Genomic DNA, 23,841 nt, shown 5'->3' on the forward strand with positions numbered 1-23,841 from the left:
CCAAAAGGCCTTTGATAAGGTGCCTCATGGGAGACTGCTGAGTAAAATAAGGGCCCATGGTATTCGAGGCAAGGTACTAACATGGATTGACGATTGGCTGTCAGGCAGAAGGCAGAGAGTTGGGATAAAAGGTTCTTTTTCGGAATGGCAACCGGTGACGAGTGGTGTCCCGCAGGGTTCAGTGTTGGGGCCACAGCTGTTCTCTTTATATATTAACGATCTAGATGATGGGACTGGGGGCATTCTGGCTAAGTTTGCCGATGATACAAAGATAGGTGATGGGGCAGGTAATATGGAGGAGGTGGGGAGGCTGCAGAAAGATTTAGACAGTTTAGGAGAGTGGTCCAAGAAATGGCTGATGAAATTCAACGTGGGCAAGTGCGAAGTCTTGCACTTTGGAAAAAGGAATAGAGGCATGGACTATTTTCTAAACGGTGACAAAATTCATAATGCTTAAGTGCAAAGGGACTTGGGAGTCCTAGTCCAGGATTCTCTAAAGGTAAACTTGCAGGTTGAGTTCGTAATTAAGAAACCATAGGCAATGCTGTCATTCATCTCAAGAGGCTTGGAATATAAAAGCAGGGATGTACTTCTGAAGCTTTATAAAGTATTAGTTAGGCCCCATTTAGAATACTGTGAGCAATTTTGGGCCCCACACCTCAGGAAGGACATACTGGCACTGGAGCGGGTCCAGCGGAGATTCACACGGATGATCCCAGGAATGGTAGGCCTAACATACGGTGAACGCCTGAGGATCCTGGGATTATATTCATTGGAGTTTAGGAGGTTGAGGGGAGATCTAATAGAAACTTACAAGATAATGAATGGCTTAGATAGGGTGGATGTAGGGAAGTTGTTTCCATTAGCAGGGGAGACTAGGACCCGGGGGCACAGCCTTAGAATAAAAGGGAGTCACTTTAGAACAGAGATGAGGAGAAATTTCTTCAGCCAGAGAGTGGTGGGTCTGTGGAATTCATTGCCACAGAGGGCGGTGGAGGCCGGGACGTTGAGTGTCTTTAAGACAGAAGTTGATAAATTCTTGATTTCTCGAGGAATTAAGGGCTATGGAGAGAGAGCGGGTAAATGGAGTTGAAATCAGCCATGATTGAATGGTGGCGTGGACTCGATGGGCCGAATGGCCTTACTTCCGCTCCTATGTCTTATGGTCTTATGGCCAGAAAGGCTCAATGGTCACACCAGCTGTTTTAATCAGGGCATTGAGTTTGTCTTCGGTGACTGTGGCCACGTCGTCGTGCAGGATGAGCGTGCTGTAGATACAGATGAGTTCCGAGTTGGAAGCCATGGCGCTGGATCTCTGCGGATGGGTCCAATGGTGCTAGTTGCTGGGGGGAAACTTGGCCTTAGCTTCGTTAAGAAGAACTGAGCACTTTCGAACCGGGCAGAGCGAGCAGCAGCCGGCTTTTACCAATACCGGCTGCGAGCGGCCTTCAAAAAAGCCGCAACCATCTAGACAAAATGCAGCCACACTGCGCATGGGTGCCTGCTCATTGGTGCGCATGCGCAAAATTCTTCACGTGCGCACCGATGAACAGGCACGCACGCGCAGTGCAGCCGCATTTCTTTGAAATGGTTGCGGCCTTTTTGGAGGCAGCTCGCAGCTGGCATTGTTAACAGCCGGCTGCTGCATCTGTTGCGTGTGAATTTGTGAAATCGGGAGCACCGTGATGGACGGCTCCCCGACCCTACAAACCCATGACCTACCCACGGGTCGTGACTGCGACTTTGAAAATGCCTGGTCTGGCCCACCGCAAGATCGTCTCTTTGTCTAAGAACCCATGTAGCCTCACCACCATCGCCCTTGGCTGCTCATTTGCCTGCGGCTTCCTCATCAGCGCCCAATGCGCTTGATCGACCTCTAATGGCCAGTCAAAGGTGGTCGTCGTCGTCTCCCCCCCACCCCCCCACTCCCTTGATGCCGTCTCGTATCCCCACAATCCCCAAATTTTGCCTTCGGGAGCAGTTCTCCAAATCCTCCACTTTCTCCTTGAGCCGCTTCTGGGTCTCCCTCAACATCCGAATTTCGGCCGCCAATGAGGTAAGCTGCTCCTCATGCTCCCCCACCGCCTCCTCCACCCCCTGGATCACCTGGCTTTGGGTCTCCAGCGTCAGCTCCACACGGTCGATCCCCCCTTTCAGCAGGTCTACACCTTCGCCAGGTCCTCCAGAGCCTCCCTCCTCTGCTGACTGAACTTCTCATTCAGAAAGTCCACCAACTGCTTCGTCGACCATTGGGCAGATCGGGCCGACCCCTTGCTCTTCAGGCAGGGACTCTACTCCCCAACCTCTCTGTCCATTTTATGGATGCTTTGGCTCGTTGATACCAAGGGCAGTTATATTCTCAACCCAGCTCTGGAATTCAGCTCTTCAGCTGTATTGAGGCCTGGAGTCAAGGTACCCTTGTGAAACCAAAACTGGGTATTAGTGAGCAGGTTATAGCTGCTTGAAAGCACTGTCAACAGCACCTTCCATAACTTTGCTGATGATCAAGAGTAGAACGATGAAATTGTAAATGGTTAGATTGAATTTAATTTGTCCTACTTTTTATGGGAAGGATACACGTGGGACATTTTCCACATTATCGGGTCAATGTCAATGGTGTGGCTGTACTGGAACAGCTTGGCAAACATTGTGGCGGGTTCCGCAGCACAAGGTTTCTATGTTACAATCAGCTTGTTTTCCAGTGCATTCAACTGGGCCCCTCCCACACCACTTGCAACTATCCTCCACCCCCTCAAACAGCTTGCCCATCCTCGCCTTCTTTAAGTGTGCCCTGTACACCACTTTTAATTGAATCAACCCCAGTCTCGCACATGAGGTCGAGGCATTAACCCTTTGCAGCACTTTGCACCAACACCATCCCCATCTCTTCCTCCCATTTTGCCTTAATCCCTTTCATGGACACCTTATATTTCTCCATAATCCTAATGTAGATCGTCAAAACTACACCACTCTCCAGCACCACCACCGACAGCACCTCCTCCAACAATGAGGAGGACGGTGCCACTAGAAGGTTCGAGAAAACCTTCCTTGCGAAATTCCGCACCTGCATATACCTGAAGCCCTCCTCACGCTGGAGCCCGTACTTCATCCCCAACTCCTTCAAGCTGGTGAACCGCCCCTCCAAAATCAGATCCATCATCTCTTTCACCCCTTTCTCCTCCCATCCCTGGAACCTCACATCCATCCTCACTCGCTTCCCTCTTATCGGCATCACCCTCGAACCTGCCCTCAACATAAAGAGCTGTCAGAGTTGCCCCCAAATCTTCAGCTTACTCACCACCACAGGACTACCTGAGTACTTCCCCTAGGCAAATGGTAACGGCGCCGTTGCCAGCGCCTGCAACCCCGACCCTCCTCCATCCGCACTCACAAAGCTTCTGTCTCTCTACTCCAGCCTTGCACCTTCTCTGCGTTCGCTGCCCAGTAATAGTGTAACAAGTTTGGAAGGGCCAAACTCCCCGTACTGCTGCCCCCTCTGGAGCACCGCCTTCCTTATCCTGGCTACCTTCCCTACCCACACAAATGACGAGATGTCTACTCCTTGAACGAATGAATTTGGCAAAAAAGACCGGCAGACACTGGAACAGAAATAAGAACTGTGGCAAAATGTTCATTTTTTAAAAATAAATTTAAAGTACCCAATTTTTTTTTTCCAATTAAGGGGCAAGTTAGCGTGACTAGTTCACCTAACCTGCACATTTTTGGGTTGTGGGGGTGAAACCTACGCAGACACTGGCAAAATGTTCATTTTTACTGCCTGCACCTGACCTGCCAATGACGAGGAGAGACCATCCAATCTCACCACGTCGGTAAGGAAACTGCAGAGGAGAGGCACAATTGAAATGTGGAGCTTTTTCAAGGAAAAGCTACTGCGTGTCCTTGACAAGTATGTATCTGTCAGGCAGGGAGGAAGTGGTCGAGTGAGGGAACCGTGGTTTACTAAAGTAGTTGAATCACTTGTCAAGAGAAAGAAGGAGGCTTATGTAAAGATGAGACGTGAAGGTTCAGTTAGGGCGCTTGAGAGTTACAAGTTAGCCAGGAAGGACCTAAAGAGAGAGCTAAGAAGAGCCAGGAGGGGACATGAGAAGTCTTTGGCAGGTAGGATCAAGGAAAACCCTAAAGCTTTCTATACGTAGGTCAGGAATAAAAGAATGACTAGCGTAAGAGTAGGGCCAGTCAAGAACAGTTGTGGGAAGTTGTGAGTGGAGTCCGAGGAGATAGGAGAGGCGCTAAATTAATATTTTTCGTCAGTATTCACACAGGAAAAAGACAATGTTGTCGAGGAGAATACTGAGATACAGGCTACTAGACTAGACTAGGTTTGAGGTTCATAAGGAGGAGATGTCAGCAATTCTGGAAAGTGTGAAAATATTCAAGTCCGCTGGGCCGGATGGGATTTATCCTAGGATTCTCTGGGAAACTGGAGAGGAGATTGCAGAGCCTTTGGCTTTGATCTTTATGTCGTCATTGTCTCCAGGAATAGTGCCAGAAGACTGCAGGATAGCAAATGTTGTCCCCTTGTTCAAGAAGGGGAGTAGAGACAACCCCGGTAACTATAGACCAGTGAGCCTTACTTCTGTTGTGGGCAAAGTCTTGGAAAGGATTATAATAGATAGGATTTATAATCATCTGGAAAGGAATAATTTGATTAGGGAGTCAACACGGTTTTGTGAAGGGCAGGTTGTGCCTCACATCCTTATTGAGTTCTTTCTTTGAGAAGGTGTTCAAACAGGTGGACGAGGGTAAAGCAGTTGATGTGGTGTATATGGATTTCAGTAACGCGTTTGATAAGGTTCCCCACGGTGTGCTATTGCAGAAAATATGGAGGCATGGGACTGAGGGTGATTTAGCGGTTTGGATCAGAAATTGGCCAGTGTATCAAGACAGAGGGTGGTGGTTGATGGGATATGTTCAGCCGAGAGTTCAGTTACGATTGGTGTACCACAAGGATCTGTTTTGGGGCCACTGCTGTTTGTTATTTTTATAAATGACCTGGAGAAGGGCGTAGAAGGATGGGTGAGTAAATGTGCAGATGACACTAAAGTCGGTGGAGTTGTGGACAGTGTGGAAGGATGTTGCAGGTTACAGAGGGACATAGATAAGCTGCAGAGCTGGGCTGAGAAGTGGCAAATGGAGTTTAATGCAGAAAAGTGTGAGGTGATTCATTTTGGAAGGATTAACAGGAGTACAGAGTACTGGGCTAATGGTAAGATTCTTGGCAGTGTGGATGAGCAGAGAGATCTCGGTGTCCATGTACATAGATCCCTGAAAGTTGCCATCCAGGTTGATAGGGTTGTTAAGAAGGCATACGGTGTGTTAGCTTTTATTGGTAGAGGGATTGAGTTTCGGAGCCATGAGGTCATGTTGAAGCTGTACAAAACGCTGGTGCGGCCGCATTTGGAGTATTGCGTGCAGTTCTGGTCGCCGCATTATAGGAAGGATGTGAAACATTGGAAAGGGTGCAGAGGAGATTTACCAGGATATTGCCTGGTATAGAGGGAAGATCTTATGAGGAAAGGCTGAGGGACTTGAGGCTGTTTTCATTAGAGAAAAGAAGGTTAAGATGTGACTTAATAGAGGCATACAAGATGATCAGAGGATTAGATAGGGTGGACAGTGCGAGCCTTTTTCCTCGGATGGTGATGGCTAGCACGAGGGGTCATAGCTTAAATTGAGGGGAGATAGATATAGGACAGATGTCAGAGGTAGTACTCAGAGTAGTAGGGGCGTGGAATGCCCTGCCTGCAACAGTAGTGGACTCGCCAACATTAAGGGCATTTAAATGGTCATTGGATGGACATATGGACGATAAGGGAATAGTGTAGATGGGCTTCAGATTGGTTTCACAGGTCGGCGCAACATCGAGGGCCGAAGGGCCTGTACTGCGCTGTAATGTTCTAATGTTCATACTCCCCATCAGACTCGTGAAATTAAGCTTACAAAGTTGTACCCAGTCCCATGCCACTTGCACCCCCAAATACCTAAAGTGATTTGTCGTTACCTGGAATGGCAACTCTCTTATCCCTGCATCTGGAGAAGACACTACAAAATATTCACTCTTCCCTAAGTTTATCTTATACCCTGAAAACGTCCCAAATGTCCTTAGCAACCCCATTATGTCCCTAATCGATGCGCCCGGGTCCGAGTTAACAGCAGCGGATCGTCCGCGTACAGAGGCACCATATGCTTCTACACCCCTCACTGTCCACTTCCATAAGACAGAGACTCTCAGCGCAATGGCCAAGGGCTCAATCGGCAACAGAAGATGGGACATGGGCATCTCTGTCTCATTCCCCGAAATAGTGGAAAGTCCCCCGAATTCATATCATTCGTTTATACACATGCTGTCGGATCCTTGTATAACAATTTCACCCATGCCATAAATTTAGGCGTAATCCAAAACTTCTCCAGCACCGTGAACAAATAACTCCGCTCCACTCTGTGAAATGACTTCTTCGCATCTAATGGCCCCACATCTCCAGCTCCTCCCCTCTGCTGGAGAATCAGCCAACGCATGTTTGACAACAGCTGCCTGCCCTTGATGAACCCCATCTGACCCTCCCCCACCACCTTCAGGAGGCACTCCTCCAACCCCACTACCAACACCTTTGCCAGTATTGTGGCAGAGAAATGAGCCTATATAACCCACACTCCACCAAATCCTCCTCCTCTTTGAGTAATGGTGAAATGGATGCCTGCCTCATCGTCTCTGGCAATGCTCCCCTAACCATCGCATCTTCAAACATTTCTACCATCAGGGGTGCCAATGTCTCTTTGAAGTTTTTATAAAATTCCACTGTGAACCCATCCGGCCCCGGTGCCTTGCCCAACTGCATCTTCCCTATCCCTGCCTGCCCTCCACCCCCATTGGTTCCTCCAATCCAGCCCTCTCCTCCTCACCCTCCTCCAGACACTCCAGTTGCTCCAGAAATTCCCTCATCTCTGACTCATCCTCCGGCGGCTCCAACTTATTCAAGCCCCTATAGAAGTCCTCAAACACCTTATTCACTTGCTCCGGTACCACCACCAACCCACCCATTCCATCCCTAATCCACATGATCTCTCTGGCTGCTGCCTGCCGACAGAGCTGACCCGCAGCAAACGACAAGCCTTCTCACCAAACAACCCCCCTCACTCGCCTCAACTGCCAAACCACTCTCCCTGTGGATAGAAGATCAAACTTTGTCTGCAACACCTTCCTCCTCACCAAAAGCCCGGCTCCGTCCCCAGCTTCCTCTGCATACTTTCCATTTACCTCCAAAATCTCCCCTATCAACCGCTGCAGTTCTTCCTGTGCCTCCCTATCCACCTTCATCTTGAATGAAATGACCTTGCCCCTCACTACTGCCTTCAACCCAGACCACTGACGGAAAAACCTCCCCATTACCCATTAACCCCATTAACCTCCGGTTAAACCTCCCCATTAACCTCCGGTTAAACTCTACATACTCCTCAATCAACTTCCCCATCTTCATGCAAAATTCGATTCTGCCAACAAGTTCACATCGAGCCTCCACTCTGGCCTCTGGGCTGGACCCTTCTTCAAGACTGCATCCACCCAGTGCGGAGCATGGTCCGATATTACGATCGCTGAGTACTCTGCCTTCCTCACCCGAGCTAGCAGCACCTTCCCCACCTCAAAAAAGTCAATCCTTGAGTACACTTTATCCACCGGCGAAAAGAACAAATACTCCCTATTCCGGGGATGTAAACACCTCCATGGATCCACCCCTCCCAGCTCCTTCATGAACCCTGCCAACACCTTTGCACCCCCCCACCCCCCCAAAGGGACCAGTGAACGCGGCCGGGACCTGTCTACCTTGCATTTTCTTCACAAACCCAGCTTCATCCCAATTTGGGGCATTTACGCTAACCAACACCACTAGCCTCCCTTCCAACGCCCCCGTCGCTATCACGTACCTGCCCCCCGGACGGCCACCACTGTCTCCATTTGGAACCTCACCCATTTACCCAGCAGTATTGCCATGCCCCAGGCTTTACTGTCAAAGTCCGAATGGAACTCCTGGCTCACCCAGCCTTCCCTTAGCCTCACCTGGTCCTTTACTCTCAGATGGGTCTCCTGTAATGGCACCACGTCCACATTCAGGCCCTTTAAATGCGAGAAAACCTGCACTCTCTTCACTGCCCCCCCCCCTCCAAACCTTGAACGTTTCACGTCACCACTCTGACCGTGGGTCTCACTCCTCCTGCCCTTCCTACCCACCATTACCATCCTTGGGGTGGCACGGTAGCACAGTGGTTAGCACTGTTGCTTCACAGCTCCAGGGTCCCAGTTTCGATTCCCGGCTTGGGTCACTGTCTGTGCGGAGTCTGCACGTTCTCCCCGTGTCTGCGTGGGTTTCCTCCGGGTGCTCCGGTTTCCTCCCACAGTCCAAAGATGTGCAGGTTAGGTGGATTCTGTGTGGAGTTTGCACATTCTCCCCGTATCTGCGTGGGTTCCGTCCCCACAACCCAAAGATGTGCAGGTTAGGTGGATTGGCCACACTAAATTGCCCCTTAATTGGAAAAAAATTAATAATTGGGTACTCTAAATCTTTTTTAAAAAAAAGGTAGGATTCTCTTTCCAAGGGCCGGTGCAGACTCGATGGGCCGAATGGCCTCCTTCTGCATTGTAAATTCTATGATTCCAGCCCCCCCCCCCCCCCCCCCCCCCCAGCAGGTGAGACCTAGCCCTGGCCCTAGTCACAGTCATCCCCCCAATCCTCACCCCCCCCCGTTCCCAGAAACCCCTCCACCACCCCTTCCCGGAAACCCCTCCACAACCCCTTCCCAGAAACCCCTCCACCACCCCTTCCCAGAAACCCCTCCACATCCCCTTCCCAGAAACCCCTTCCCAGAAACCCCTCCACCACCCCTTCCCAGAAACCCCTCTACCACCCCTTCCCAGAAACCCCTCTACCACCCCTTCCCAGAAACCCCTCTACCACCCCTCCCCAGAAACCCCTCCACCACCCCTTCTCAGAAACCCCTCCACCACCCCTTCCCAGAAACCTCTCCACCACTTCCTCTTGAAAACACCTCACCCAGTATCGCCCCCACCATTCACACCTCCCAGTCCCATCGAAACCTGCCTATACAGGTTCCAATGACTGCGGCCCCTCCCCCACCTCACTCCCGTTCACTAGCCAACATTATGTGCTAGGGCGGAGGCCCCTACCAGAGCCCCTTCCACACAGCGAAAAAACGCCAGCCCCCCCACCCCCTCTAAACCCCCAACACCCCATGTCTAAACAAACCCCACAACCCAAACAACCATAAATCCCCACCCTCCCTCCCAAACCACCCCAACCCAAACAAACATCCATTACGCAAAACAGTTAACCACAACATCCATAACGGGAAAGAACAACATAAAGGAAAAACCCTGTCAAAAACCATCAAAGTCCAAATTCAGTCCAATCCCAGGCCTCTGCCTTCAAGAGCACCTCAGCCGGAAAAGAACCTTCACTGTCTGTCTTGAAGAGATCAGTATCTAGGAGGAAATTGAAACAGTGACTAACCAATAGGTGTATAAAAAATAAATTGCAAACTCCAAACTGGTGGCAATCAGTCAAGTGAACCAGAAACCAAAGCATTCAGTCCCTATTCCTGCATACGATGTATATAATAGATATATTTCAGAATTTCTTAGTGCAATATTTTTGATTTTTGAAAAAAAAAAAGGACAAAAATACACTCGATGAAAGTAACAGGAGCTGAATGATTAACACATTTGAAACATTTATTTTAGCTGTTTTATTGCACAGTATAATCCTGCTCATTTAAAATAGGTTTAACTCTGTTAAAGTAGCGAGGCAGGTGCTAAAATGTTATACAAGGAATGTCATTCAAGCATGTTAACTATCATGCTGCTGCTATAACTTAACTGTAATTTATAGCCGCATGTTAGTAAAGCTGTGAAATAGAGAGCATTTTGAACAGCAGCTGAAGGATTTAAAATCAGGTTAATATCTGTGTTTGACCCTTTATTGGAATTTGTGTTGTAAGATTTTGTTTCCTTCCTCAAGCTAGTTCGAATTAATTTACCAAGTTTTATTTTTATCAGCATGTATTCAATTATGTAATCACGTTCATGTCTATAGGTTGCAATTGGGTTGACGGTAGGGCTAGCTGTGCTACTGAACCAGTTTTGTTTTCCGCATGTGGAATGCACTGCTGTGTGGTATTATTGTAGCTCAAAGATTTTAGTTCCAATTGACATAATAGGTTAGAATTTCAGAATATGATAAAATTGTACAGAATAACAGTAGGCTCCAAAATATCATAAAATGCTCTATTGCACAATCAAAATTTGAGGCGGTGGATGGGACTGTGGGAAGAATGGGGGTGAGGAGGTTGTGGTCCTCGGCAACCCTCTGGAAAATAATTTAAGCTCCTTTTATACTTATAGATTTGCTACCTCATTGCTTACCACGATGGATTTCATCCCCTCAAATGCTTGATGGCAGTGAATGATTTGGAATGTGTGGAGGCAAAGGCCACTAGATGCAGTTTTTTTTCTTTACTTGTGTTTTGTAACTGTGGCCCACGGAGTAGATATTTAGCACAAGCAGTAATGTTACTTAAATATATACATGGTCAGAAAGATAATACTAGATTAGTCGAGTTATGAGAACATACCTGAAAGATGTTAAGTACTCTTATGGCTCTGCTGGTGCCCTGAACATGAGCATATTTTCCATTTCCAATAAATGCTTACATGGGACAGTTCGAATTGTGAAGTATCCAATCTGCATTATTCTCTTTTGAGGCAAGCAGATTTGATGGCCACAGTCAGAAAAGCCACAACCCAGAATTGCTTTTGACTTCCCTATAGACTTTGACATATAGCAAACAGTCTTTTCTGGTGACAAATGCTGACTTGCCTATCTTGGGGGAAGATTATAGTTAACAGGAGTAGCTACATGTATACTCCCAGATAGTTTTGCTGTTTAAAAACAAAGGAACACTTTACTGTTAGATAACCTTGCAAAAGGTTATTTGTCAGTTCAGAGCCCTTTTTAAAATAATATTTTTTTATTCTCCCCCTTTTTCACATTTTCTCCCAAATTTACACACAATAAACAATAATCAGTAACGAATGTAATGTGAATACCCATATCAAAAACAATGATCCTATCCTCCCACCAAACCCTTCCCCACATCGAAAAAACATTAGTCTGCATGTTAACATAAACAAATGACAAAGAGGAATCAGGAATCACCCATAGTCACTATTAACACATACAGTCCTCCCTCCCCCAACCCTCCCAACCCCCCTAATGTTCGATGTGATCCAATTCTCGAAAGTGCATAATGAATAACGCCCATGAATTGTAGAACCCCTCCATCCTTCCCCTCAGTTCAAACTTGACCTTTTCAACCGTCAAGAATTCCAGCAGGTCCCCCCGCCCGCCAGGGCACACGATGGAGAGGTTGATCTCCACCCTAACAGGATCCGCCTTCGGCTGATCAACGAGGCGAAGGTTACAACATCTACCTCTGCGCCCGTGTACAACCCCGGCTGGTCCAACACCCCGAATATGGCCTCCCGAGGGCCCGGGTCCAGTTTCACGTGCACTACTTTAGAGATTACCCTAAACACCTCCTTCCAGGGGCGGCACGGTGGCGCAGTGGGTTAGCCCTGCTGCCTCACGGCGCCGAGGTCCCAGGTTCGATCCCGGCTCTGGGTCACTGTCCGTGTGGTGTTTGCATGTTCTCCCCGTGTTTTCGTGGGTTTCGCCCCCACAACCCAAAGATGTGCAGGCTAGGTGAATTGGGCACACTAAAATCTGCCCCTTAATTGGAAAAAAATGAATTGGGTACTCTTAAATTTAAAAATAAAAACACCTCCTTCCAGTAATCCTCCAGCTTTGGACAGGACCAAAACATATGAACGTGGTTTGTGGGGCCCCCCCCGCAACGTTCACATACATCTTCTACCACCTCAAAGAACCAGCTCATCCTCGCCCTTATAAGGTGCGCTCTGTACACCACCTTCAGCTGTATCAACCCCAACCTCGCACACGAGGTGGAGGCGTTCACACTCCGGAGCACCTCACACCAGAACCCCTCCTCCATACCCTCTCCCAACTCTTCTTCCCACTTTGACATGATCCCTTCTAGCAGCGCCTTCTCCTCCTCCAAAATAACTCCATAAACCGCCGATACTACCCCCTTCTCCAGTCCCCCTGTCGTCATCACCTCCTCCAGCAATGTGGAAGCCGGCTCTACTGGGAAGCTCTGTATATCCTTTCTGGCAAATTCTCGAACCTACATGTATCTAAATATTTCCCCCTGCTCCAGCCCATACTTCGCTCCCAGCTCCTTCAATCCCGCAAAACGACCCCCAAGAAACAAATCTTTTAGTGTCCTAATCCCTTTCTCCTCCCGTCTCCGAAAATTTCCATCCCACTTCCCTGGCTCAAATCTATGGTTCCCCCGAATTGGCATTTCCCTTGACCCTGCCCCTCGAAACCGCCTCCAAATTCTCAACAAAGCTATTACTACCGGACTCCCTGAGTATCTCCCCGGGGCCGTCGGGAGCAGCGCTGTCGCAAGCGCCTTCAATCCCGACCCCGACCCAAACTCTCCTCCATTCTGACCCCTCTGACCCAGCTCCGTATCTTCTCCACATTCGCCGCCCAGTATACATCAGGTTCGGAAGACTCAAACCCCCTGCCTGCCTTCCTCTCTGTAGTAGCACCTTTTTAATTCTGGCCACCTTCCATCCCCATATGAACGAGGTAATCATCCTTTCAATCTCTCTAAAAAATGCCTTTGTCAGGAAAATTGGCAGGCGTTGAAAAATAAACAGGAATCGTGGCAGCACATTCATTTTAACCGCCTGTACCCGACCCACCAGTGACAGAGGGAGACCATCCCATCTTGCCATCCCACCTTGTGTTCAGAGCCCTTTTAGGTAGGATTTCATAAGTGGCTTGGAAATTGTCTTCTGAAGGATAATGGCCAGGATTTGGTTTGTGTGATGTGAGATCCCAAAACCCCCACACCAGTTCAGATCTGAGCTTCTCTTCGCTGGGGGAGGCCTGACGCAATTGTGCCTGTCAGGCACTTAGTTAGCCAGTGTTGGGCCTTTTGTGGGATTTAGGCTGCTGCCGCCAGTGTTGGGCCTATTGTGGGATTTAGGCTGCTGCTGCTAACCAATCAGAGGTTGCTGCTGCGGTAATGCAAGGGCAGTGGCGTGGCGTTCAGCAGCAGCTCGCTCCCTGCCCTTTCCGATGCCGGGTCCCTCAATTGGGCACTGAGTGCCTGTTCCTCATTGATGAGGCACCCTTGCCATGAGGCTGCAGGCCAACTGGATAAAGTTACTTGAGGCACATGAAATGAAAAAATGAAATGAAATGCGGGTTCTGTTAAATCTCTTAGTCACCACTGAATTCTGGTGGGTTCAGGGATAATTGCCGCAAAGTGGCTCATTAATTTTTAAAAAAAATTTAGAGTGCCCAATTCATTTTTTCCAATTTAGGGACAATTTAGCGTGGCCAATCCACCTACCCTGCACGCCTTTGGGTTGTGGGGGTGAAACCCATGTAGACACGGGAGAATGTGCAAACTCCATACAGACAGTGACCCAGAGCCGGGATCGAACCTGGGACCTTGGCGCCGTGAGGTAGAAGTGCTAAACACTGCACACCTTGCTGCCCTCATTGACTCATTAATAAGACTAATCGACTTGTCGCCCCCACCAGCATTCCTGTGTTGGGTCCTATCTATTCTGAACGTAATAGAAATATTTTGCCTGACATCAGGAATTTAGCCGATACTCCTGCCTAATTCTCCTGGCCTAACTGCCGTCACATCTGCCCTGGCAGGCTCCATTAAATTCCTCCCAATGGTTATGCTGGTTAGGATATCCGAGTATTGCAGCTTAAAGCCTTGTAAAGGCTGGTGATTAAAATTGCAAGCATTGCACATTGAATTTCTCAGGTCCAGGGTCTCAGCAGCCGCTATTGAAGGTGGCAGACTCATTTTTTATGAGCTCAAGTCACTGGAAAAGTTTAAACAGTATGACCAGCTAATTACTCATAGCTTCACTGTCTGAAACCTTCATCTGAAAGGGATATGATTTGGTGAAGATTTTATTTTATTAGGTAATTTTGCTGGTCCTGGATTTGAAATTTAACCTTTAAATATTTTACTCCTTCTGCTGGTCTAACCTTATTTTTTTTTTAAATTAATGGTGGGTAGTTAACTGACAGGAATATGTCTCATACAATCTAAAATTGCGACACCCCAGGGCCAAGAGTTCAGAATGTGCAGAGATTCTGTAGTAGCCTCTGGCAACAGTTCATATAGAAAATAATTAGCTAAATTTGAGTTTTGGTGGGATCTGTGGTTGTTTTGATCTCTATGGAGAACAAACTGGAGGTTACTGATATATAAATTGCTGAAATGCATGTTGGTCCTGAAATACATGTAGGTCCTATTAAAACTGTTAAGAGTTCAAGGCACTGTGACAAAAACAAAATGATATTCAGAATTTTATAATAGAATGTAACCCTGTTTCAATCACTTAAAAAGTTAACTCAGACTGAATTAATAAACTGTTTAATGACTTTATCAGAACATCTATTGAACACTCAGGGGCAGCACAGTGGCGCAGTGGTTAGCACTGCTGCCTCACGGCGCCAAAAACCCTGGTTCGATCCTGGCCCTGGGTCACTGTCCATGTGGAGTTTGCACATTCTCCCCATGTCTGTGCAGGCCTCACCCCCACAACCCAAAAAAATGTGCAGGATAGGTGAATTGGCCGTGCTAATTTTCCCCTTAATTGGGTACTCTAAATTTATTTTTAAAAAGAACACTCAAACGTCAGAACAGCTGAATTCAAATTATGCAATTACATTTTTAATTTTATGCAGAGATCTCTTGGAATTATTAAATATTTGTGTACAACGCATAGTACCCGTGCTTAGCACTAGAAACAGCCAATATTGTATGCCAGTCATTGCTCAGTTGATAGAACCCTTGCCTCTGAGTCAGAAGGTTGTGGGTACAAGTCCTGCACCAGGACCTGAGTACAAAAATCAAGGCTGACATTCCAGTGCAGTGCTCAGGGAATGCTGCACTGCCAAAGGTGATGGATTTCAGATGAACTGTTAAACTGAGGGTCCATCAGCTCTCTTGGATGAACGTGAAAGATCACATGGCATTGAAGAAGAGCAGGAGAATTATCCGCAGTATCCTGCCCAATATTTATCCCTTAATTAAACCGCAAAAAAGGGTTAACTGGTCTTTGAGGCTTTGCTGTTTGTGGGAGCTTGCTGTGTAAGCATATTACACAAATTACTGCACTTCAAAAGTACTACATAAGCTATAACGTGCTTTGAGGCATCCACTATTTATGGAAAGGCATTATATAAATGCAAGTTCTTTATTTTAAACTTTGGTCTTCGGTAAAATATGTAAGCTCTTGACAATATTTACAAAATGTTTTTTTAAAAAATATGCTTTGAATTGTGTAGCATTTGAAAAATGCACTGCATTGGATATTTTCAGAACATACATAAAGAAGGTAAATTAGAGAAGTAGAACATCTGTTTCTTAAAATTAAAAATCCTGATTCTTAACAGAATACTCATATTACACTAGTCCTCCAGCTGTTACATAATGTTTGTTATCATCAGAATACTGTCGATAAATTCTTTGATGTAAGTATGCAATTTCTTTTTGCAGTACCGGCGATGGAGTCAATGGGACAAGTTGCACCAGGAGCACATCAATGCAAGCCGTACTGTGCAGGTAGATTTGTATATCTTTTTAGTTATAGAGCTTTTTTATTGAAAATTATTAAGTGCCATTCTCAAATACTTTCTCTCCTTATATATGTTTGTTTGTTTGGATTGTTAATCCACAGATTCATAATCCTTTGAGGGGAGAGATTTCCCCTTATCTCAGTCCTAAGTGGCCAACTCCTTACCCTGTGATTATGACCCCAAGTCCCAGACTCTCTGGCCGACAGAAACAGTCTCTCAGCATCTACCCTGTCAAGCCCTCTAAGAATTTTAAATGCTTCAATAAGATGGCATCTCAATCTTCTAAATTCCACAGAGAAAAGGTCAAGTCTACTCGATCTCTGCTCTTAGGGTAGTCCTCTCATCCCATGAATTAGACTAATGAATCTTTGTTGAATCCCCACAAGGCAAGTCTAACCCGCTTGGGTAAGGAGACTATGTACTCCAAGTGTAGCCTCACCAAGGTCTTATTTAATTGCAGCAAGACTTTGTTATTGTACTTCAAACCCTTTGCAATAAAGGCTAACATATAATTTGCCTTCCTAATTAATTGCTGTATTTGCATGTTAACTTTCTTGATTCATGTACAAAGGCACCAAAATTCCTTCTGAATACCAACATCTCACACTTTTTTAATGATATTCTGCCTTTCCAGTGTTTCTTCCAAAGTGGATAATTTCACATGTCTGCTTTGCTACCTTACGTATGACTAAAACAGATAGGACGGCATGGTGGCACAATGTTAGCACTGCTGCCTCACAGCACCAGTTCAAGTTCAATTCCAGCCTTGGATAACTGTGTGGAGTTTGTAGATTCTTTCCGTGTCTGCATGGGTTTCTCCGGGTTTACCAGTTTCCTCCTACAGTCCGAAGATGTGCAGATTCGGGGGATTGACCATACTAAATTTCCCCTTAGTGTCCAAAAGGTTAGATGAGGTTATAGGGAGAGGGTGGGGGCTTGGGTTTAGGTAGGGTATTCTTTCAGACGACCGGTGCAGACTCGATGGGCCAAATGGCCTCCTTCTGCCCTGTTTAGATTCTATGATTCTATGACTAGCCCACATTTTTCTATTGGAAATGCAACAATCCTCTTCCTCCTTTTTCCTTCTGCTCTTTTAAAATAAGAATGATTCTAGAAGTTGATCATAAATATATCCAGGTTTTTTAATAACTGTAAAGCTAAGTGTGTAACGTTTGTATTAGTACACTTTTGGTTTGCTGCATTTTGTAAATGCCAAAGCAACCTTTACATCAGTTTGAACAGTACGATGAATTTTATGACTCTGTCTTCCATTTTATTAATGGAATACTATTTCAGAGAAAGCAAAGTCTCATAAAATGTTCTTTCAGAAGGCATTGCAGATTAGCATTGATGTGGTTTGTTTGGAATCTGGGTTTGGTCTGCTTGGATTTCTCGACTGTTAAGTACATTCTTGTGGGCGGCATGATGGCACAGTGGTTAGCACTGCTGCCTCACTGCGCCGTAGACCTGGGTTTGATCCCAACCCCGGGTCACTATCAGTGTGGAGTTTGTATATTCTCCATGTATCCACATGGGTCTCATCCCCGCAGCCCAAAGGTTTTCAGAGTAGGTGGATTGGCCCTGCTAAATTGCCCCTTAATTGGAATTTTAAAAAAAACTACATTCTTCCCTGATTTACTCCGTGTAGGTAGGCTGCCTAGTTTCAGGCCATTAAACTCCAGTTGTGCCTCTGCTCACAGTTTAGGATTCATGAGGTTTGACATTTGCTAGCTGGCTGACCGAGGTGAAGATGGCCTTGGGTTTCCTGAATTCCTTTGATGCCTTTTGATGAAGTAATTTCATCTGATCTCATTTTGGCCACATCTCCCTGTGATGTGTGCAATAATACATTGGCTGTATTGATTGGCCGACCCCATGTGTTTGAGAATAAGAAAACTGTCCAGGATAAACAAGACTGACAGCCATATACATTATGCATTTATTCAACTATTAATTGGGCCCATTATCTAATGGGAGCTTTTGTAATCGCCCTCACAGTTCTTACCTTTGTGGAATAATAAGCATGATGTAAGCTTGTTGGGATGGATATCAGGCAAAAGAAGGGGACTATGAAGTGCAAGAGCTCCGTGTTACATACTCTCTTATGCCTTATTTCTTTCTTTTGTGGAATTTGGAGCAGGTTGCCCATTTGATCCCTCTGCCAGGGAGAATATGTGGAGCTGGAATAACTGAAAGTGGAGAAATAAATTGTGCCTTCTGAACAAAGTGTAAACATTTCATTTTAACATTCACATTTTATTTCAACATTTAAATCAGATTAATTTTGTTTAAAATCAGTCATAATTGAGAACTGCTTCCCAGCTTTAACCATTGATCAGTTTGAATTCTCAATTGCAGCCCTATGGGTGGCTAAATTGGTAGAAGACTGGAAGTTAACTCTTTTAAAGTAGTTATGTGACCTCAAAGTTGAAAACCTTCAATAGATATTAAGGAGACTTCTAAGTCATTTGCACTTCAAACATTCAGGTGTTTGCTGTTTTGATAAAAAAATGAACACAGTTGGAACTTTTGTTTTGCAGATTTGTGTAACTTGCACATTTTAACACTGGAAACAATTAACTTATTTTTTTGGGGGGTGAGGCGGAATTGGGCCTGTGTAGGTTTTAGTAATATCTTCATGTAACACGAGACATTTTTGACTACTTTTTGAAAGATTTTCACAATCTTCATCAGCAGTGACTGTTGCGGGGGCCAGAGAGGTTCATGTCACTGTTGCTGACATTTCTAGTTGACTAACTGCTGCGGCTTTGTTTTCACAAATAGTATCGAAACCACTGAGGCGGAGGTTATAACAAGTTATTGCCTATAACAGTCTGTGGTCTGTAGTAACAGTCATGTACTTTATATCTGTAACATACTCATGCTTTTGTAATTTTGCAAATATGTAATTGAACACGTCCATTGTATTTAATATTATTTACAAAGATCACTTAGTACTGAAAGTAAAGGGCTATTACAAGGAATAACCCAAGAAGATGTATGATTATCACAATCATTTTGAACAACATGCCACCATGATTGTCAGGAGAGCAACATATGAGATCTTGAAATATTATTAAGCTGCTTTTTCTCCACCATGTCAGAGGCTAGTATATTTTAACATAAGAAAAGTCAAGATGATGAAAGATCACTGAGCAATTCACTCTAATAACTCAGCCTTCCCATTAATTATATTTAGAGTTAAAAATTCATCTTGAGCAATGGTGCAAAGTGACACAGAAAATCCTTGTTTTGCTTGGTTTCGCCATTGTATGCGAACAAACATTTTCCATGCTGAAATACAACACATCTCACTACAAATCTCCGCTAAGTGATCTGAGTTGCAGTTCTTCATTGTGGCTTTCCACAACAACAATGACACTGGACTTTAATGTCATTGTAAAGAGAGGTGACCAACATCATTGTTTATGTTAAATCATGAGGGTGTGAAATATGGGGTACATTTGGTTTAATTATTTTAATGAATCATGATGATGGTATAATCATCAAAATAATTTTAAAATCTATCTTTATGTTAATTGTTTGATTATTTGATATATATCGATTATCCTAAAATTTGTTCCTGATTTATTCCATGCTTGGTTTCAATTTAGTTGGACTGCTCTAGTACTTGGTAATTCTATTTTGATAATAGTTGCCCTGTGTACTATCTTTTCATATCCTGGGACATTGCCCATCTCCAGGAATTGTTAGAGTGGCATCAGTAGAGATTTTAGGAACAAAGTTAATTGCCTGGCCTTTCAAGAATTATCACATTGTCTAAGAGATCACGGATAAAGAAAATTAAATATCCTATTCTCAAAATATGTGTATATTATTTACTAATTTAGAATCATATCTCAAAATACTTCCTTTAAGATGTTTCAATTATAAAATGTTTACTTTCATTATGATGTTGCTTTGTGTTTCATTTTGTGTCTTTGGTGGTTCTGCATAAGCTTATTCTTTCATCTTACAAGCTGGCTATAATTAGGTTTTCTGGTGGAGAAAATATGTTGTCAAGTGTTTTCCGTTTTCTACCTTGATTTTCAAATGAGTAACACTGCTAACTGCATTTCAAACCTGACTACTATGGCACTTTTAACTGAAAATGTTGGAGGTTTGGTGCTCAATATTTAGAAAAAACGAGAGTTGCTTCCTGGAGCTGCAGGGGGTGTTTCCTACAGTGTTGATTGCAAAAGTTCAGTGTTAGCAACAATTAATCATTTGGTTCAGTGAAGATACTGATAAAGGTAAACCTTTTTCAGACGCTGATGATAACCAAAGCTTCAAATTTGTTTGGCGTAAAAGCAGTTTAAGTTCAGAAGTGTACCATAGGAGAGGTCAGTTTATGCCAAGCAAGGTTTTTTGCCTTGTTATGTTTTAATCTGGAGATGCTTTGTTTTTGCAACTTTCAGTAATCAGTAACAAAGAACAAACAGCACAGGAACAGGCCCTTCGGCCCTCCAAGCCTGGACCGGTCATGATACCACCCTTGTCCAAAACCCTCAGTACTTCCTTTTGCCGTATCCCTCTATACCCATCCCATCCATGTATTTGTCGAGATATCTTTTGAACTCTGTTATTGTATCTGCTTCCACAACCTCCCCTGGCAGCACATTCCAGGCACTCACCACCCTCTGTGTAAAAAAAAAAACCTGCCTCGCACATCTCCTCTAAACTTTGCCCCACGGTCCTTAAACCTATGCCCTCTGGTGACTGACCCCTCCACACTGGGAAGGAGTGCCTGCCCATCCACTCTATCCATGCCCCTCATAATCTTGTAGATCTCTCTCAGATCACCCCTCAACCTCCGTCGTTCTAATGAAAATAGTCCGAGTCTATTCAGCCTCTCCGCATAGCTAACACCCTCCAGACCAGGCAACATTCTGGTAAAACTCCTCCGCACCCTCTCCAAAGCCTCCACATTCTTCTGGTAGTGTGGCGACCAGAATTGTGCGCAATATTCCAAGTGCGGCTGTACCAAGGTTCTATACAACTGTAGCATGATCTGCTAGTTTTTATACTCGATGCCCTGTCCAATGAAGGTAAGCATTCCATATGCTTGCTTGATTACCTTGTCCATTTGTGTTGCCACTTTCAAAGATCTGTGGACATGCACGCCCAGATCTCTCTGACTTTCTATATTCCTAAGAGTTTTGCCATTTACGGTATATTTTCCCTCCACGTTAGACTGACCAAAATGCATTACCTCACATTTGTTTGAATTAAACTCCATTTGCCATTTCTCTGCCCAAGTCTCCAAACTATCTATGTCCTGCTGTATCCTCTGACAATCCTCAACACTATCTGCCACTCCACCAACCTTGGTGTCATCCGTGAACTTACTAATCAGACCAGCTACATTTTCCTACAAATCGTTTATGTATATTACAAGCAACAGAGGCCCCAGCACAGATCCCTGTGGAACACCACTAGTCACAACCTTCCATTCAGAAATACACCCTTCTACTGCTATTGTTTGCCTTCTGTGACCTAGCCAGTTCTGTATCCATCTTACCACCTCACCTCTGATCCCGTGTGACTTCACCTTTTGTACCAGTCTGCCATGAGGCACCTTGTCAAAGGCTTTACTGAAGTCCATGCACCGCCCTCCCTTCATCAATCATCTTTGTCACCTCCTCAAAAAACTCGATCAAGTTAGTGAGGCACGACCTCTCCTTCACAAAGCCATGCTGTCTATCGCTAGTGAGTCCATTTGTTTCCAATGGGTATAAATCCTGTCCCTGAGAATTCTCCCTAAAATTTACCTACTACAGACATGAGGCTCACTGGCCTATAGTTTCCAGGATTCTCCCTGCTACCTTTCTTAAACAGCGGTACCACATTAGCTATTCTCCAGTCCTCTGGGATCTCACCTGTAGCCAATGAGGATACAAAGATGCCATTTAAGACCCCAGCAATTTCCTCCCTTGCTTTCCTCAGTATTTTGGGGAACATCCCATCTGGCCCAGGAAACTTACCTATCTTAATGTCTTTTAAGAGACCCAATACCTCTTCCTTTTTGCTGTCAACATGACCCAGACCGTCCACACACCCTACCCAAGAATCATCTTCCACAAAGTCCTTTTCTTTGGTGAACACTGATGCAAAGTACTCATTTAGTACCTCGCCCATTTCCTCTGGCTCAACACACAGATTCCCCCCACTGCCCTCAAGTGATCCAGTACTTTTTCTGACCACTCTCTTGCTTTTTACATATGAATAAAAAGCTTTGGGATTCACCTTAATCCTACTTGAAAAGGACTTTTCATGACCCCTCCTAGCACTCCTAATTTCCCGCTTCAGTACCTTCCTACTTTTTTTATACTCGGCAAGGGCTCCGACTGTTCCCACCCTTCAAGACAGTACAAAGCTTCCTTTTTCTTTTTGACGAGGTTCACTATATCCCTCGTTATCCAAGGCCCCTAAACTTCCCATACTTATCCTTTGTTCTCTCAGGAACGTGACTTTCCTGAATCCTAATCAACTGTCGCTTGAAAGACTCCCACATATCCGATGTTGATTTACCCTCCAACAGCCGCACCCAATCCAAATTCTTCAATTCCTGTCTAATGTTATCATAATTTGCCAATTCCCTAGTTTAGCATCTTCCCTCATCCCTATCCAAAAGTATCCTAAAACATACGGAATTGTGGTCACTACTCCCAAAATGTTCCCCTACTGAAACCTCAACCACCTATCCAGGCTCATTCCCCAATACCAGGTCTATAACTACCCCTTCCCTAGTTGGACTATCTACATATTGCATCAAGAAGGCTTCCTGGAAACATCTTACAAACTCTGCCCCATCCAAGCCCCTAGCACTAAGTGAGCCCCAGTTAATATAGGGCAAATTAAAATCCCCTACCACAACAACCCTGTTACTTTTGCACCTATCCAAAACCTCTCTACCTATCTGCTCCCCTATCTCTCGCACCTTCTAACCAAAAGTTGAAGGATATGTTTCTTATCAGGCCCTGGCTATTTTTCTTTGAAAAGTTAATTCCTTTCATTGATCCTTTTTGAAAAAGGTCATGCAGGAAACCGTTAATTTGTTCCATCACCCCCCTGGTAGGACATACTTTAATACCATTTACCTCTTTTATATTTCCACCTATATTTTATTTAATTCCCTATCTGCTTACAATAAAATGTTAATACTCTGCTTGGTTTGCTAAGGAGATCTGTCGATCAAGCCCAGATTTGAACTCAGACTGCACTGAATTAAGAAAAGAATGTGTAGTCTGTACCGGTAGCCAGGAATGAAACGATTGCTGATGCCATTTTTTCATAGTTCAGTAAATAGAGCCATGGATGATTCTAATTGATGGTCCTTGCAATCCCTACTTTATAATGCAGAGCTTGAATGGGAGCTAGGCCCACGGTGTATATCTGGGTTTCTCTTTTTTTAGATCTGTACAAGAGTGGCAGTAAGGTTGAAATGCTTTGTATTGAATCTGCCTTCTCCACTGCCGCGGTATTGTTTTCAGTTAGCAAACACCTGCCAACTCAACAATACTGAAAAATGGTGTTGCATTTATAAGGCCCTCCCCTGCTGATGTCACAGGACGGTGCAGGTTGAAAAATCGGCCACAGAGTTCGTGCAACTAATGTGAGGAGTGCCTGAATTTGTCAATGGTGTCTGGGAGTCTGGAAAAGGAAGCCACACAGCTCGCAAGTGCAGATCTCCCATCAACATTTAAGCTACCTGTACTCACTGGGGCTGGAGAGGTAGCTAAATTGGTTTATTCATGTGGGGAGAGGGGTCCAGACAATGAGACAACAGTCTGATCGGCGCCAGGGACGGGAGCTACCGGGGTCAGCATGGGGCAGCTGACTCTAGGGAGCGTAGTGGGGGGTGAGCAAGTGCTTAGCTGGTGCTTGACTGGGGGGTTTTGGGTCGTGGGGCTGTTGGGGGTGGGGGGGGGGGGGGGGAGGGGAGGAGGGGATGCTGCTTTGCTGACAGAGGAGTTATCAATTTCGGGGAACCAATTGAGGGTCGGGGGCGATGGCTCCCTGTGGGGGCGCTCGAGGAAGC

The 23,841-nt window shown here is 45.3% G+C and overlaps 1 protein-coding gene across 5 annotated transcripts in view; it reads left to right on the plus strand.

The window, feature by feature from the left end:
• The window catches only part of stx17 (syntaxin 17), a 216,589-nt gene that overhangs the window by 134,594 nt on the left and 58,154 nt on the right, over positions 1–23,841 (plus strand). For all 5 annotated transcript variants that reach the window (XM_072508940.1, XM_072508935.1, XM_072508936.1 and 2 more), the window contains one exon: positions 15,721–15,786. In XM_072508940.1, coding sequence (XP_072365041.1) covers positions 15,721–15,786 — 66 coding nt within the window. The remainder of the gene's footprint in view (positions 1–15,720; positions 15,787–23,841) is intronic.

Source organism: Scyliorhinus torazame, chromosome 6 (assembly GCF_047496885.1).
Source record: "Scyliorhinus torazame isolate Kashiwa2021f chromosome 6, sScyTor2.1, whole genome shotgun sequence".
Classification (NCBI taxonomy): domain Eukaryota; kingdom Metazoa; phylum Chordata; class Chondrichthyes; order Carcharhiniformes; family Scyliorhinidae; genus Scyliorhinus; species Scyliorhinus torazame.